Here is a 17,739-nt window from a genome sequence, read left to right as displayed (position 1 = left end):
GGCCAGATAATGAGGATCAAGACAGGTCACTATGCTTAGAGGAGATTCTTAGCCCCAGGTAAAAGAGTGATAGTTCCATTCCTGGCATAGGCACTTTAGGGGCTTGGTCCCCCCCCTACTTCCCATTCCCACTCATCTCTTGCCAAACCTTAATCCTGCATGACCCCCCTACCACCAGGCATATCCATTCTTATTCATGGGCCACTGAATAGAACCAGAGGAAGTCATGCAACATGGCTGATTTGATATGTGAATCATGTATCACATATGGATACATGCTTTATAGGTACATGATATATTAAAGTTAATCTAAACTCAGGTGGGTCCACTCTGTAGCAAGGCAGTACTTTGATTCCTCTCTAACCCCTCTCTCCCTATAAAAGTTCTTCTGAACCTTTGCTTCCCTCCTCAAACCTCCCACAACTCTTTTTCCTCCTCTCTCAGCAGAGGACCTTGCCTCTTTACTGAGAAAATTAAGACCATTTCATAAAAGCTTCCTCTCCCTTTCTCTTCATTTCAAAAGCAACTGGTATTCTTCCCTACTCTATCTTCCTTTCCTTAAGTCTCTTGACAATGAAGTGGCCCTTCTTGATACGATCAACTCCTCTCTCTATGCTCTTGGTCCCATCCCCATCTCTACTATTGTACAGTTCATGACACCATTTGAGGTTTTCCTGGCAGAAATACTGGAGTGTTTGCCATTTCCTTCTTCAGAGCATTTTACAAAGAAGAAAACTGAGGCAAGCAAGGTGAAGTGATTTGTTCAGGGTCACACAGCTAATAAGTATCCGAGAACAGATTTGAACTCAAGATGAATCTTACTGACTCCAGGTCCAGCATTCCATCCACAGTGCGCCCAGCTGCTCCTTCCCATCCCCACTCCCTTATTCTTCAGCTGACTTCTCTATACTCTCTCATTTTTAACCTCTCTCCCAGTTCCTTCCCGACTGCCTTCAAACAAGCCCAATTCTATATTCAAAAATAAAAAATAACCCTTTGCTGGACCCCATCATCCCCTCAAAATATTGGCCTCCGTCTCTCTTCCCTTTGTCAACCAAAATCCTAGGAAAAGCTATCTACGCTTTTCTCTAAAGTCACTTCTCAGGCCTTGCAATCTGGCTTCCAAGCTCATCATGCAACTGACACTGCTCTCTTCAGAGTTACCAGCAACCTCTTAACTGGCAAATCTTACAGTCTCTTCTCATTCTTCAACCTTCCTGGTCCCTGCTGCACCTGACGGTGTTGATCACTATCTCATCCTGGATTCTCTCTCTGGGTTTTCATGACACTACTCTCCTGGTTCACCTATCTGTCTGACCTCTCCTCAGTCTCCTCTGGGGACTTATCAGACAGATCATGCCCTCTCACTGTGATTGCTCCCCAAGGTCCTTCTATTCTCTTCCTTGGGGACCTCATGAGTTCCCAAGGGCTTAGTTATTGCCAGGAAGAGAATTCACGGATCTATATATGCAGCATCTCCATCTCCTTATCTTTCCCCTGACCTTCATTCCATATCACCAACTGGACATTCCAAAATGGATGTCCAAGAGACATAGTCAAAACTGAATCCATCTTTCCTTTAAAAGCTTCACTTCCAGACTTCACAATTTCTATTAAAGGTCCAACTTCAGTCTCCCAAGTTCATTTCAGCATTATCTTCATCTCATTCTTCTTCACCTCATGTATTGAATGAGATGCCAAATTTTACTTTATATTGTTTTACATCATACCCTTTTCTCCACTCACAAAGCTATCATGCAAGTTCAGGCTCTTACTTCTTCCAGATTATTTTAACCTGGGGCAGCTGGGTGGCTCAATGGATTGAGAGTCAGGCCCAGAGACGGGAAGTCCTGGGTTCAAATCTGGACTCAAGACACTTCCTAGCTGTGTGACCCTGGGCAAGTCACAACCCCCATTGTCTAGCCCTTACCGCTCTTCTGCCTTAGAACCAATACCTAGTATTGATTTGAAGATGGAAGGTAAGTGTTTAAAAAAACAAAAACAAAAAAAAACCCCAGATTATTTTAACAATCTACTAATGAGCCTCTCAGCCTCATGGCTCTTACCACTTATCCTACACACAGCTACCAAAGTGATCTTCCTTAAGGGCAGAATTGACCATGGTGTTCCCTGTGCTCATGAAATCCCAATGTCTCCCTATTACTAGTATAGTTTTTTTTAACTCTTTAAATTCTGGTCCCAACCCATCTTTCTAGTCTCACTGGAGACTTCCTTTCATGTTCTTCGATTCCATCTTTTCTCTGCTCCCCCATTCCATCTTGGAATGAATTCCCTCTTAAACTTTGCCTCAAAGAATCCCTCCCTTCTGTCCAGTCACAGCTTAAGCCTTCCTTCTGTATGAAACTTTTCCTGATCCCCCCCAACTACTAGGTCCCACCTTCCAAAATTACCTTATATTTAACTTTGTATATATGTATGTATTTCATATTTATTCTGTATATAGTTGTATATGTCCTTGTGGTATTTCCCATTGGACTGTAAGCCCCTCACAAATAAAGACTTTCATTTTTGTCTTTGAACACATAGTCTAACACAGTACCTGGCACTTATTAGGACTGATTGCTCCAAAGAGTTCAGACCTGATAATAGAATCTGGAAAGAACAAAGCATTAGCCATGGGATGGAGCACTCAGACCTTACTGACTTGAGGGTAGGGGTCCAGCTACAAGGTAAGAGGAAAGAAAAACACAAGGTTCCAGAAATGAGGGGGTGCTCGTAAGACCATTCTGGTCCCTCCCACTCACCTGAATGAGCTTCTCACAAGCCATCCGGACATCAGGGTCACGTTCCCAGCTATGCAGCTCCCGAAGCACTAGGTAGGCCCCTTGATCTCGTACCAGCTTCCGTCCAGGAGCTGTAGCTGTGAGCTACAGAGACACAGGGAAGGTCAGGGGATCCAGTCCCCCCAGGCAACAGAAGAGGGAAAGGTGCAGGCAAATCCCCGGGACCCCTAAGACTTGCCCAACTCACCAGCATAATAGTCTCAATAAGCATCTTTCGGATGTCAGCATCTGACTCACGTTCCTTGTCTGGAGGCAGGTACTGCAGGTCTATTGGTAACCCTGGGGAGGCCATGGATCTGACTTTCTGGATGTACCCCATGTCTCCCATGTCAGGGACACAAGGGGCCAAGTCAATAGGCAGGAGACCCAGGTTCCAATACAGCCTCTGACCTTGACTCACTAAAGGATTTTGGGCAAGTCCCTTATCCCCTTTAGGTCTTAGTTTCCTTCTTTTTTGGGGGGGGAGAGGGAAGGAGGGTTGGGTTTGGGGAAGCAAAGTAATAAACATTTATATATAAACATATAACTATGTGCTAAGCATATTGTGCTAAGCTTTTACAAGTATCTCATTTGATCTTCAAAACCCTGGAATATAGGTGCTATTATCTCTATTTTACAGATAACTGAGAGCCAGAAGTTGTGACCTGCCCAATAATAAGACCCAGTGAATAAGAAGTGTCTGAATCTGGATTTGAATTCAGATCTTTCTTATTCCAGGCCCAGAGCTCTATCCATTGTGCCACCCAGCTGCTCCAAATCTCTTTGGAATTACTTAATATGATTAAGGACTCCTAGTTCTAACACTGTAGGACCCTCGGGGCTCTAACAAAGGCCTCAAGGATACCCCCTCCCCATCACCACTGCCACCACCATCCCCGCTCACGATCCATTTCGTCTTCAGAAAACTCCTCTGGGCCAGCCAGTGGCATCAACAAGAAGGGAAGTAGCTCAACTTGGGGCCCCAGGAGCCACTCATGGGAACCTAGAGAAATAGGGATCCTGTGAGGGACCCTAATACTCCTTTCTTCCCCTCCCTCTTCCCCCTTGATTCCCCTAAGACCTTGAAGCTACTCACGGTGCTCAAAGCAGCAGTTCCTCAGTGTCCCCACCACCCCCATCCTTCGGACAGCAGAGTCTGGGCACTGGATGAGGGGCAGGAGACGCTGGATCAGACACCTAGGAAAACAAAAGATACTTCCCTGAGGATACGGATACAGTGACCTTCCAGGAATTCACCCTCCTCCCTTCCCCAACACATCCACATAATTAACAAAGGTTTATTAAACTACTGTGTGCACAGACCTATGCTCAGCACCAAGGGGCCTACAAGTCCAATTTTTAAAAAAAATTCTTACCTTCTGTCTTAGAATTAATATTCTGTATTAGTTCCAAGGCAGAGGAGCAGTAAGGGCTGGGCAATGGGGGTTAAGTGGCTTGCCCAGGGTCACACAGCTAGGAAGTGTCTGTCACATTTGAACCCGGGACTTCCCATCTCTATGTCTGGCTCTCAATCCACTGAGCCACCCAGCTGCCTCCATACAAGTCTAAACTGCAGACCTACCCTTACCTCTTAAGCCCAGGACACTTTTCTAGAAGACACCCACAAGGGCCCACCTCCTCCCCAGGCCTCTCTAAGGATACCGGTTCCCAACTTTCCCTCTATTCAACCCCTACCTATTTGGGTCCAGCAGGAAGGCTCGGACGCCCGGTTGTTGGCTGAGGTTGGAGAGCAATGGGGCCAGGTAGTGGAGTGGGGCATGGGGGTTATAACCAGGGGTGGTCAAGGCGGACACAATGCAGGCCACGCTGGGCTCCTGATTTTCCTCATTGTTACTGGACTCCAAGCCATTCTCCAACAGCTCCCGGATGGGCCCTGACTCTCGGCTCAGGTTGGCCAGTGCAGCTGCTGCCTCCCCGGCCCAGGGCCAGTGTGGGGCCAGAGCCTGGTTTAGCAGATGGACAGGGAGCCCAGGCAGAGAGGCCAGCAGAGACTCATGAACACTGGGTTCTGCACACAGGTTCACCATGGCCCGCCAGGCATCTCCCACTGCTCCTGCCGCAGCCCCAGGGGGGGCCTCTAAGAGATTTTCCAATGCCTGTAGCAGTCCTGCCTGTGCTGCCAGCAGTGACCGTCCAGCTTCAGACCCTGTCAGTCCCAAGACATGTCGAGCTGCCTCTGCTTGGATGTCAGGCCGGGCACCTACGGTCAGAAAGGACTGCAACTCCTGCACCACGACATTCACAGCCTCAAGATTGGACTCCATGCGGCTCACCTGAGGGTGGGTGGGGGGAATCACACACGTGACAGAAGCTGTCTTTCACCTCTGTGGCCCCTGGATCGCCTCCTCCAGCAAGCCCTCCGGGATTGCTGCTCCCTCCAGGAAGCTGCAGATCTTTATTCACAGCAGTCAGAAGAGGTCTTGGGGTCCAGCTGCCTTGGCCTCCGTGAACTCCTCGTCCTTGATCTGAAAGCCCAGGAATGTACCGATCAGCTAACTCTCCTTCCCGTGGCCCAGGTCCTCCCCACCCCCCACACCCACCCAGGAACTCTCGGCAGGGAGGCTCTCTCCTCCCCTACAGCCCCTGCACAGAACAAGGCATCCTCCTGCGCATCCCAGGACCCAGGAGCCCGAGCCTAGCTGAAGTGGACTGGAACTGAGGGAACTTTACAGGAGCCCAGCAGCACCAACCCTCCACGTTACCTGGGGATAGCAGCCTCAGGCGCCCCACCACATGGGCCCCAGCACAGCCAATGGGAGGTAACGGCATTAAAGGAAGGGAGGAGCCCACTGACCAATTGGAATCATCCATCGGCGGGGAAGGTCTTGAGGAGCATTGTGGGAAATGTAGTTTCTGGAAAGGAAGGGCGAGGATGTCAGAAAGCTTAGGTCAATTTAGAGCTTGTGTTTAGAAAGCTCCCAACTCCGATTGGATCAGCTATGGATTTCAGAAGAAAACTGGCCAACTTATCCTTTCTAAGGTCTTCCACCGAAATGTTTGTTGCTTTCTTTGGTCCTCATTTTGTTGTTGAAGAAACTGAGGCTGCGAGAGGTTAATTTGCTACTGTCATAAATTCTCCATCACAGACTTTAATGTTCTGGACGCCTTCCTTGGACTTTGGATACTTTGGGATTACCCAAACTGTTGAAAGAGATGGGCGTTAAGAAGTGGGACCCTCATATTTTGAGATCTTGTATTTTTTACCAGCTAGCACTTTAGTTAAGCATAAATCACAAAACCTGTATTATTAGCCCTAAGCAAGCATAAATGACAAAATCTGTATTACTAAGCATTTAACTGTTGTATATTATTAATCAGTTTTAATAGTATTGTAATGTTCCGTTCCGTATTTACATGAATATTGTACTGTTGTGTATTTTTAATCGCTTATACTGGTCTTATATTCTATTGTACCCTCCCTACAGTCCCAAAGGAGATAAGGGCATTTCAGGAACATAGTGAGACGTCTACCTGAACACCCCAGAATTCCTAGGGGTGGACTATTCGATAAATATGCAAACCTTGATTCACCCCTTCATCATCCCTGAGGTCATATCATCACCCTAAACCTCTTCTTTAAAGACTTTCATACCTCCAGGGAAGAACTGATTCTTGATCCTCCCATTCTTCAGTCCAGACCCTGCAACAAACTTTGGTGTTTTTTCCCTCAATGCTGTCATTGGTTATCTTCCCTCTGGCTACCCATCATTTCCATATGCCCTTTTTATACCATCTCTCATAAGAAAGTCACTTTTGGTAACATGCTGCAGCCTAGACACAACCCACTTTACAATGTTTCTGAGTCTCCTGTAGTTTTGTTCTTCTCATGCTTCAAAAGTCACAATCTTGTGTGCATCATTGGGAGAATATATTGGTGTTCTAAAAAAAAAATAGGTTTGAGCAACAGAGAGTAACTTAAGACAATTATAATCATGTAGTTTCCCAAATATGAGCTAGCTACTTTCCATCTGTTAAATTTAGAACCCAGATAATTGTCCGTCTTCAATACCTTTTCGAGATATATGTGCCAATCATCTAACTCTATATGTGGCCAAAGTAATTGGATGGCACAATTTGGGCCATATGCCCTATTGTAAAAATGGAGATTTGAACCCCAGACTTAAATCCCCAGAAGTCCTTGGTATTTCCCAGAATTCCCTATCATCTCACTTTAGTCTCCACCTGGGAGAGATCACAATTAGTATTTAACTGGTAACGACTCCCATGCTCTCCCTGCTTGGCAATTGCAATGATGTAGTAAGTAAGCTTTGAATGGGCTAATCAGCCCTTATTTTGTATTTTCATTATTCCTTTATTTCTAATAATCTTTAATAAACCTTACAAGATATACTATTTTTATTACTAGAGACTAATTTAATTTTTACACTATTCATAGGATGAGATATTTAGATAGAGCTGGAAGATACTTAGAATCATCTTGTCAAATCCTTTTATTTTACAGATGAAAAAATTTGAAACCTACAGAAATTAAGTGACTTTCCCATAGTTACAGAGGAAATAAGTTGTAACAGAAGGAAAGAAACAAATATTTATTTAGCATCTACTGTGTACCAAGAGCTTTATTGATATGATCTTAGTTGGTCCTCACAACAACCCTGGGAAGTAAATGCTGTTATTATCCTCATTTTATAATGAAGGAAACTGAGACAGATAGAGATTAAGTAAATGGCATAGGACCACAACACTGTAAGTGTCTGAAGCTGGATTTGAACCCAGATCTTCCTGACTTCAGGTACAGCAGTCTGTCCATTGAGTGATCTAACTGCCAGGATTTAAGTCCTAATCTTCTGACTCCCACTCTTTCTACAATACCAAGGTATATCTTAGTTTTTATCTGTTTAATTTTCCCTGAGCAAAATTCTAGACTAAGTCTCTTTTGAGTGGCTTTGGATCTCATGGAGAAGAACCCATTATATAGTATTTCAAGACTGACTGCACTTGATGCAAAGCCATCCACAAACAAGGACATCTGATGAAACTCATATTAAAGACAGTAACAAAAACATCAATAACAATTTCATGTGCATAATGATTAGTGATTCAAAAAGATTGTTCTTAACCCAGATCAGTGAGGTAGCTTGTGGAGTATAATGTGAAGCAAACCTGTGACACTTTCTCTGGTTAGGGCATACTCCATGTAGTGCTGGTCATGAGGAAACATGCAACTCAAGGCAGGAAGGACTTAGAACTCCAACAAGACATAGCAAATGCCAGGTGGTCTTCTGATCCTTCCACAGTCCTATGACATCAGTAGGGGGTTGGAGGGTAGACTAGAAAGAGATAAAGAGGAGAAAAAAAGGAGGAATTGAAAGAAGCATTATGCTACATCAGTTAAAAAGTGGTAATAGCATCTTTCAGGTCATGTGAGCAACAAAAGAGGCCTACTAGTATTACCAGATCTCAAACTATACTAAAAATCTGTGATCATCAAAACAATATGGTACTGGCTTAGAGATAGAAGGGTGTATCAATGAAATAGACTTGATGTAAATGACAGTAGTAAGATAATGTTTGATAAACCCAAAGAAGCCAGCTTTCGGAACAAGAACCCAATATGATAAAAACTGCTGGGAAATTTAGAAAACAGTATGGGGAGATTAGATTTAGAGCAACATTTCACATCCTACACCAAGATAAATTCCTAATGGGTAAATGACTTAAAAGGGGAATCATAAACAAATTAGATCAACAAAGAATAGTAAACCTGTCAGATCTATGGGAAAGGAAGGAATTTAAGACCAAGCAGGAGAGAGAAAACACTACAAAATATAAAATGAATAATTCTGATTATATAAAATTTAAAAGTTTCTGTACAAATAAAACCAATGCAACCAAAATTAGAAGGGAAGAAACAAATTGGGGGGGGGGGATTATAACAAAAACCTCTGACAAAGGTCTAATTTCTCAAATTTATAAGGAGCTAAGTCAATTGTACAAAAAAACCAAGCCATTCCCCAATTGACAAATGGTCAGGGGACATGAATAGAATGAATAGGAAGCTTTCAGACAAAGAAATCAAAACTATCAATAATCACATGAAAAGTGTTCTCAATCTCTCATAATTAGAGAAATGCAAATCAAAACAATGCTGAGGTACCACTTCACACTTAGCAGATTAGCCAATATGACAGAAAAGAAAATAATAGATGTTGGAGGGGATGTGGCAAAATCAGGACACTAATTCATTGCTGGTGGAGTTGTAAATTAATCCAGCCATTCTGGAAGGCAATTTGGAATTATGTGCAAAGGGCTTTTTTTTTTTTAATAATATTTTATTTGATCATTTCCAAACATTATTCATTAAAGACAAAGATCATTTTCTTTTCCTCCCCCTCACCCCCCATAGCTGACACGTGATTCCACTGGGTATCACATGTGTTCTTGATTCGAACCCATTGCCATGTTGTTAGTATTTGCATTAGAGTGTTCGTTTAGAGTCTCTCCTCTGTCATGTCCCCTCAACCGCTGTAGTCAGGCAGTTGCTTTTCCTCGGTGTTTCTACTCCCACAGTTTGTCCTCTGCTTATGGATAGTGTTTTTCTCCTAGGTCCCTGCAGATTGTTCAGGGACATTACACCGCCACTAATGGAGAAGTCCATTACATTCGATTATACCACAGTGTATTAGCCTCTGTGTACAATGTTTTCCTGGTTCTGCTCCTTTCGCTTTGCATCACTTCCTGGAGGTCGTTCCTGTCTCCACGGAACTCCTCCACTTTATTATTCCTTTTAGCACAATAGTATTCCATCACCAACATATACCACAATTTGCTCAGCCATTCCCCAATTGATGGGCATCTCCTCATTTTCCAATTTTTAGCCACCACAAAGAGCGCAGCTATGAATATTCTTGTACAAGTCTTTTTCTCCATTATCTCTTTGGGGTACAATCCCAGCAGTACTGTGGCTGAATCAAAGGGTAGACTTTCTTTTATCGCCGTGCAAAGGGCTTTAAAAGAATGCATAGCCTTTGATCCAGCAATACCACTACTAGGTTTGTACCCCAAAGAGATAATAAGGAAAAACCGGTCTCATTAACATCCCTTACCTATGGAATTGACATGATTACTATTCCCCCTAGTCTCAGAATGAATAATGCAAGAGCAAAACACCTGTACCCTAATTCCCCAAAACATCACCAAAAGATCAAACCCTCAAAACCCAATTCCAAAAGACTACTATGGGTTAACTTCTACTTAGGTACATAATTCCCAGTAAAACTGTAGCTACAAACCAAGCCCAGAACTTTCCCACTGTAATAAAGATGTAAACTGAGAGAAACTGTTAATAAAGATGTAAACTGTTACTTATTGAAATAGAGAGGATAAACTGAGGGGAACTGGTTTTTCCAGCAATGACTGTTCTCTGGCTGACTATGACTACAGAGGGCTGCTACAGGGACTTGAACCTGCTTATTGGTAATGGAGGTAGAAATGACAAATGCTGGAGGATGCTGCCACGCAGAAAGGCTGGTACACAGGGGACACTGCTCTGGGGTTTACTCTGGGGTTTGCCTACTGATCTCTACTGATTGCTGATGGATCAATCTATTTCCTAACCCCCTTCCTCCTCCCCTTAACCAACCTCTCCCTTTTGCCTCCCTCACCTCCCAGATCTTCTTGAAGCCTTTGGCTCCTTCCCTCCCTCCTGAATTGAACTATAATGATATTCTAGTTGCTTTCTCAGTCAAGGGGTTTATTGGGATAATAAGATGGGAAACCGAGGTAAGAGGGATGAGGAATTTCCCTAATCTAAATGAGATAAAATTGAGGGTTTGGGGGAGTCACAAGTGTGACTCTTAGACAGTTAGAAAGATGGAGAACAATAGCAGTTCAAAATCTTCTTTCTTCTTCCTCACAAATCAGCCAGATCTCTCAGCTTGACCCCAGAAAGAAACAAAGTTCAAAGTCTCCCCTTTTCTCCTGGCCAGCTCAACTCTCTTATAGATCACCAACTCAAAAGCTTCTCCCCTGATCAGCTTCCACTGCTCAGAGCCAGAGACCAAGTCCCAAAAAGCCAAGTCAGTCTCACAAAAAGGTCTTTCAGTCAGCTTCAAACCTCCAAGGAGAGAGAGTGTGTCTCCCAGTCAGAGACAAAGTCCAAAAACCCAGTTTCTCCTCTCAGTGTCAACTTCAACTGCTCAGAGCCAGAGAAATAGAGACCAAGTTCAAAAGCCCCTCCCCCCATCAGCTCAAACTGCCAACAACTGGGGACATTCCATTGAAATCTTCTCTTGCATCTTGGTCCACAAGGCCTGCAAAATCTCTCTCTTTCATGTCTCTATCACACCACTCACAGAAACTTTTTCTCATGAAGCCAGCACACAAATTAATCATAAAGGCCCATACAAAACATACAGGTACACTAAGCTTCATCATGCCTCAGTGATTTGATTTCTTCCCCTTATGAAACTCCCTAGTAAGCCTTGAGAAAGGATCAGTCTAATATTAAATCTGAACTGTGTTCCCAGTACTCCTCAGCCTCAATGATATGACTATTGAATTGTCTTTTAAGAACTTTTGATTGATTATTTCTTTTTATTAAAAGTAATAAGTAAATTTCCTTGATTGTAAGTTCAAAAACTTCTCACAGGGTAATGAGAAAATTAAGCCACCTGTGACGAAATCATTCATCTTAAGTGAAACCTTTATGCTGTCTGTAATCACAATACAAGAATATAGAATGTTAATCAAGTGATTTGTTAAAAGTTAATGTATCACTTTTCCAATTATCTCCATTTAGACATATGTTTTAGGTAATGTATCTGTGTGCCAAGAAAATGGGTATAAAAACAAACACCAATTCTGGGGAGGATGGGGCAGCTATCAGATGCAAAGCATTCCCATGGTCATAAAAATACAGCTATCTTCCATTTGTTATTTTCTTGACTGATCATTCGCCACCTGTTGGGAACCCCTGGAGTTGCAAGTGAGGCTGGACCTTGCCCATGGCAGGTAGGTTATTTGGAGTTAAGGCTTTAAAAAATTGCTCTATAGCAAAAATGAATAATATAAAAATAGATATCAAGTGTTAACATTTATACAACCCAGTGAAATTGCTTGTTGACTCTGGGAGGGAGAAGAGAAGAGGGGAGGAAAGAAAATGAATCTGAATCATGTAAACATGGCAAAATCTTTATAAATAAATAAATAAAACAAAATAGAGGCCTAGAAATTTTCTAAGACCTCCATGACCTTTGAAACCTCTTGAAAACAGAAATTATGCAGCAAAGACAAAGCAACATCAACTGCCTCAGTGGTCAATGTTCCTCAGAATCAAAAAGAAGGTTAAAAAAAACCCCACACTCATAAACTGATGCTCTCCAATGTTGAGCATATTCAGCACCCCTTCCCTACCTCCCAAAATGCTAGCATCTAGGTTGCACTACCAGACCCAAGGACCCACCGCCACACCATGATTCCCCCTTCCACCTTCCAGTACTGTGCAGACTCTGACTCCAGCTTGTGGAAGTTTGGCTGAACAAACAAAAAGGGATCGCAACCCCGCTGCATTAGTGCTACAAAGCTATGAACTGTCAGTGCTGGGTCAGAGAACTAAGGAATGGAGGGAGCAGAACAAGAGTGGAGGGAGGTGGATTGTGGGGAAATGGTGTGGCACTCCACTAAGTCTGAGGAAAAGGGTACAGTCCAAATTTGAGGCCAGTTCTGACCACTCAAAAGTTACTTGGGGCAGACATAGGCTAGTGAAGTATTAATTGTCCAGTGCAGGAGGAGACAGAGATGCTGGGAGACTCATCTCCCAGTGAAACCACCATCAGAGGGTACAAAGAAAGTAAATGATAGGGAAAATAAGGGAGAGAGAAAAACTAAACTCACCAAAGATCTTAGGAAGAAAATTCAGAGACCTTGAACACAAATAGATAGATCAACAGTAAAAAATACTAAAAATAGAAAAATGGCTTCTAGATATAGTAAACAAATTCATAAATACTGCAAAACCAAAGGGAAATTGGGAAGCAACTCTTAATGAGAGAGGACCCTTTAGAATGTGAAAAGAACATGGAACCACAAGACAGTATTCCTGAACGATTCAAAGGAGAAATAACAATTAGGAAAGAAAAAAAGAGAAGAGTAGAATTTGTGGGATGCACAGGAAAATTAATGAGCAGAATGAAAAAACTAGAACCTGCAATTGCAAATCTTATCAAAAGAAAGAAAAGTTAGGGGAGCATAGAATAGTTTGCCTGTTAAATCTATGAATAAGGGAAGAACATTATTGGATAGAAAATGAATAATTTTGATTAAATTAAATTTCAATGGGTTTGCACATAAAAAACCAATGCAACCAAGATTATAAGAAAAGCAGAAAGCTGGGGGGGGGGGTGGATTTTAAGCAAATATCTCTGATAAAGGCCTTATTTCTCAAATATATAGAGAAAAGGGCCAACTTTATTAGAATACAAGTCATTTCCCAATTAAAAAATAGTCAAAGGATAGAAATAGGCAGTTTTCAAACAAAGAAACTGGGACTTCTGGGTAAGCATGGTGGCAGATTAGACATGGCTCACTTCCCCTCCTCAGACCCAACGATACAGATGACCTCAAAAGACCCCCAAAAAACCATCCTCATAAGAACGGAGGAATGCCACAGTAGGGTCCAGCACTGAAGGTACGTGGGATTCGGGCATCTACACAATATAAGGGAACAAAAAAGCTCCCACCCAAACCTGAGCTGACCTACCCTCCCCCACCACACCTATGGAGCCAGAGTTAAAGTCACCTTGAGCCAGATAAAAAAAACTTGAAAGCGAACAAATTAAAACCCCCCAGAAGAAAACCAAATGAGAAATCCTAAAAATTAAGGGAGAAATTAATAAAATCAAAAGTGATAGGACTATGGAACTAATAAATAAGACTAGAAGCTGGTACTTTGAAAAAATAAACAAAATAGGCAAAGTACTAGTCAATCTAATTTAAAAAAGGAAAGAAGAAAAGCAAATTAGCAGCATCATAGATGAAAAGAGGGACCTCACCTCCAATGAAGAGGAAATTACGGCAATCATTAAAAACTACTTTGCCCAATTATATGGCAATAAATATGTCAATCTAGGTGAAATGGATGAATATTTACAAAAATATAAATTGCCTAGACTAACAGAAGAAGAAATAGAATTCTTAAATAATCCCATATCAGAAAAAGAAATTGAACAAGCCATTAAAGAACTCCCTAAGAAAAAATCCCCAGGGCCTGATGGATTCACAAGTGAATTCTATCAAACATTCAAAGAACAGCTAACCCCAATACTATACAAACCATTTGACAGAATAAGCAAAGAGGGAGTTCTACCAAATTCCTTTTATGACACAAATATGGTACTGATCCCAAAGCCAGGCAGGTCAAAAACAGAGAAAGAAAACTACAGACCAATCTCCCTAATTGTAGCAGTCCACACCTATCTATGGTCAAGGGAAACAATTAAAATGTAAATATTGTCTTAGGAGAGCACATGCTCAGTCCTGCACATGGAAAGTAAAGCCTTTGACCCTTGATCCCAGCATCCACCAGGTTTAGGCGCGAAATCAGGTTTCTTTGTGCTCACCTAGCTGAGACAAACCACACCTATACCTTGTCGTAATTTACAACTGACCAATGGCAATCCACTATGTATTCATCCATGTATTGTATTTGCATCTCAATAATAATGAATAGGAGAGTCCACAGAGAGCCAGCTCTCTTTTTACCTTATCACCCTTCACCTGTCTCTGTCTTTCCTGGAGTTTGGCCTCAGGCCAAGCTCAACTTTAACTTCCTCTCTCTCTCTCTCTCTCTCTCTCTCTCTCTCTCTCTCTCTCTCTCTCTCTCTCTCTCTCTCTCTCTCTCTCTCTCTCTCTCTCTCCCTCTCTCTCTGAAAGACCTTTTTACCTTAATCTCCTATCCTCAAATGGTCCATGCTTAGAGTACTAGCTCTAAGGGACTGGTGATTTCTTTCTTGATCTCCTCTCTTCAAGCTGGACTGATCCATACCTGCAGCCCAGGCTATAAGGGATTGTGGCTTTTCTTTCAGCTAATCACCATGTTCATTGCTTACTCCCATATGTTGATTCGAAGCTACTTAACTGGTTCAGGTCCTAGTGAAAGCTAAGTAGCTGAGTTTATTCTGTGGAGCTTGATTATTATAAATATTGTGAGTGTGTCTGCTTCCTTATCCATCTCCTTGGCTCCAATCCTTCCCCCAAGGTCAACCTTCTATCTTTCCTTTCTTGGGAGGGCTGCGGGCCAGCCCCCCACTACACTAATGAACATAGATGCAAAAATCTTAAATAGGATACTAGCAAGACTCCAGCAAGTCATCACAAGGGTTATCTACTATGATCAGGTGGGATTTATACCAGGAATGCAAGGATGGTTCAATATTAGGAAAACCATCCACATAATTGACCATATCAACAAGCAAACCAACAAAAACCACATGATTATCTCAATAGACGCAGAAAAAGCCTTTGATAAAATACAACACCCATTCCTATTGAAAACACTAGAAAGTATAGGAATAGAAGGGTCTTTCCTAAAAATAATAAACAGTATATATCTAAAACCATCGGCAAACATCATCTGCAATGGGGATAAACTAGATGCATTCCCAATAAGATCAGGAGTGAAATAAGGATGCCCATTATCACCGCTATTATTTAGCATTGTACTAGAAACACTAGCAGTAGGAATTAGAGAAGAAAAAGAAATTGAAAGTATTCAAATTGGCAATGAGGAGACCAAGCTATCAGTCTTTGCAGATGATATGATGGTCTACTTAAAAAATCCTAGAGAATCAACTAAAAAGCTAGTGGAAATAATCAACAGCTTTAGCAAAGTAGCAGGATACAAAATAAACCTACATAAGTCATCAACATTTCTATATATCTCCAACACATCACAGCAGCAGGAAATAGAAAGAAAAATCCCATTCAAAATCACCTTAGACAATATAAAATACTTAGAAATCTATCTGCCGAGACAAACACAGGAACTATATGAACACAACTACAAAATACTCTCCACACAACTAAAACTAGATCTGAGCAATTGGAAAAACATTAACTGCTTATGGGTGGGACGAGCTAACATAATAAAAATGACCATCCTATCCAAACTTATCTATTTATTTATGCCATACCCATCGAACTTCCAAAAAACTTCTTTACGGAATTAGGAAAAACCATAACAAAATTCATTTGGAAGAACAAAAGATCAAGGATATCCAGGGAAATCATGAAAAAAAAATGTGATGGAAGGTGGCCTTGCAATCCCAGATCTCAAACTATATTCTAAAGCAGTGGTCATCAAAACAATTTGGTACTGGCTAAAAGACAGAAAGGAGGATCAGTGGAATAGACTTGGAGTAAGGGACCTCAGCAAAACAGTCTATGACAAATCTAAAGACACCAGCTTTTGGGACAAAAATCCACTATTTGATAAAAATTGCTGGGAAAATTGGAAGATAGTGTGGGAAAGATTAGGATTGGACCAACACCTCACACCCTACACCAGGAGAACATTGTATACGGAGACTGACACATTGTGGTACAATCGAAGGTAATGGACTCCTCCACTGGTGGTAATGCAATGACTCTGAACAACCTAGAGGGGTACAGGAGAAAAAACACTATCCACATCCAGAGGAAAAACTATGGGAGTAAAAACACTAAAGAAAAACTACAACTTAATGACATGGGTTGAAGAAGATATGAATGGGGAAATAGACTCCAAATGAACATCCTATCGCAAATACCAACAACATGGAAAGAGGTTCTGATCAAGAACACAGGTGATACCTAGTCAAACTGTGCATTGGCTATGGGAGGGGCGGGGGAGGGGAGAGAGAGAAATAAAATTATTTTTGTAACCAAGGAACAATGTATGAAATAAAAAGTAAAAATTAAAAAAAAAATAGAATGTAAATCAATGAAGAGCAAGTGGGGAAAAAAAAGAAAAAAAAGAAACCAAGAACACCTATAAATACATTTAAAAAAATCTAAATCATTATTAGTAAGAGAAATACAAATTAAAACAACTCCGAGGTACTACCTCACACCTATCTGATTGGTTCATATGACAGTAAAGGAAAATGACAAATGCCGAAAAATTGGGATGTTATCACACTGTGGGTGGAGTTGGGAAATAGTCTAGACTTTCTGAGAGCAATGTGAAACTATGCCCAAAAGGCATTATAATGGTAAATACTTTGATACAGCAATACAACTACTAGGTCTGTATCCCAAAGTAATTTTAAAAAAGGGGAAAGGGCTTATTTAAAAAAAATTTAGTAGCTCTTTTTGTGGTGGCAAAGATTTGGAAATTATGGGATTATCCATCAATTGGGGAATGGCTGAACAAGTTGTAATATATGAGCATAATGGAATACTATCAATACTTTAAGAAATGATGATAAGGATGACTTCAGAAAAACCTGAAAAGAGCTGTATGAACTGATGTATAATATAGTGAACAGAACCAAGAGAACACTGTATATAGTAACAGCAATATTATATGATGAACAATTGTGAATGACAGCTATTCTTAGCAAAACAGTAATCCAAAATGATTTCCAAGGACTTATGATAAAAAAATGCTATCCACCATCAGAGAAAGAACTGATGGATTTTGAATGTAGATCAAAACATACTATATTTCACTTTCTTTCTTCATTGTTTTTGTTCAAGTTATTTTCCAAAAAATTATTAATATGGGAAAATGTTTTACATTATTGAAAAAAAGGAATAATGTATTGTGAATGTAAATATACAGAACTGAAGGACAATCCAGAAGGAGAAAAGGAAAAAACAATAATATTAAAAGAAAACATACTCCCTCTGCAAGTAAAACATACTGATATGGAAAAGAGAGTATATAGAGACAACCTAAGAATCATGGGTCTCCTTGAAGAGCCCAATAGGACAG

At 41.4% G+C, this 17,739-nt stretch overlaps 1 protein-coding gene across 2 annotated transcripts in view; it reads right to left on the bottom strand.

The window, feature by feature from the left end:
• The window catches only part of HGH1 (HGH1 homolog), a 56,748-nt gene that overhangs the window by 1,342 nt on the left and 37,667 nt on the right, over positions 1–17,739 (bottom strand). The window contains exons 2-8 of one of the 2 annotated variants that reach the window (XM_007488751.3): positions 7,929–8,095; positions 5,507–6,683; positions 4,479–5,269; positions 3,880–3,980; positions 3,688–3,786; positions 2,992–3,083; positions 2,766–2,888 (exon numbers count right to left, since the gene is read on the bottom strand). In XM_007488751.3, coding sequence (XP_007488813.1) covers positions 2,766–2,888; positions 2,992–3,083; positions 3,688–3,786; positions 3,880–3,980; positions 4,479–5,068 — 1,005 coding nt within the window. In that variant the 5' untranslated portion in view covers positions 5,069–5,269; positions 5,507–6,683; positions 7,929–8,095. Of the gene's footprint in view, positions 1–2,765; positions 2,889–2,991; positions 3,084–3,687; positions 3,787–3,879; positions 3,981–4,478; positions 5,270–5,344; positions 6,684–7,928; positions 8,096–17,739 lie in introns of those variants that run through there. The other variant, XM_007488752.3, reaches the window with a different exon arrangement.

Source organism: Monodelphis domestica, chromosome 3, assembly GCF_027887165.1.
Source record: "Monodelphis domestica isolate mMonDom1 chromosome 3, mMonDom1.pri, whole genome shotgun sequence".
Classification (NCBI taxonomy): domain Eukaryota; kingdom Metazoa; phylum Chordata; class Mammalia; order Didelphimorphia; family Didelphidae; genus Monodelphis; species Monodelphis domestica.
This window is presented reverse-complemented; position numbering and strand designations above follow the sequence as displayed.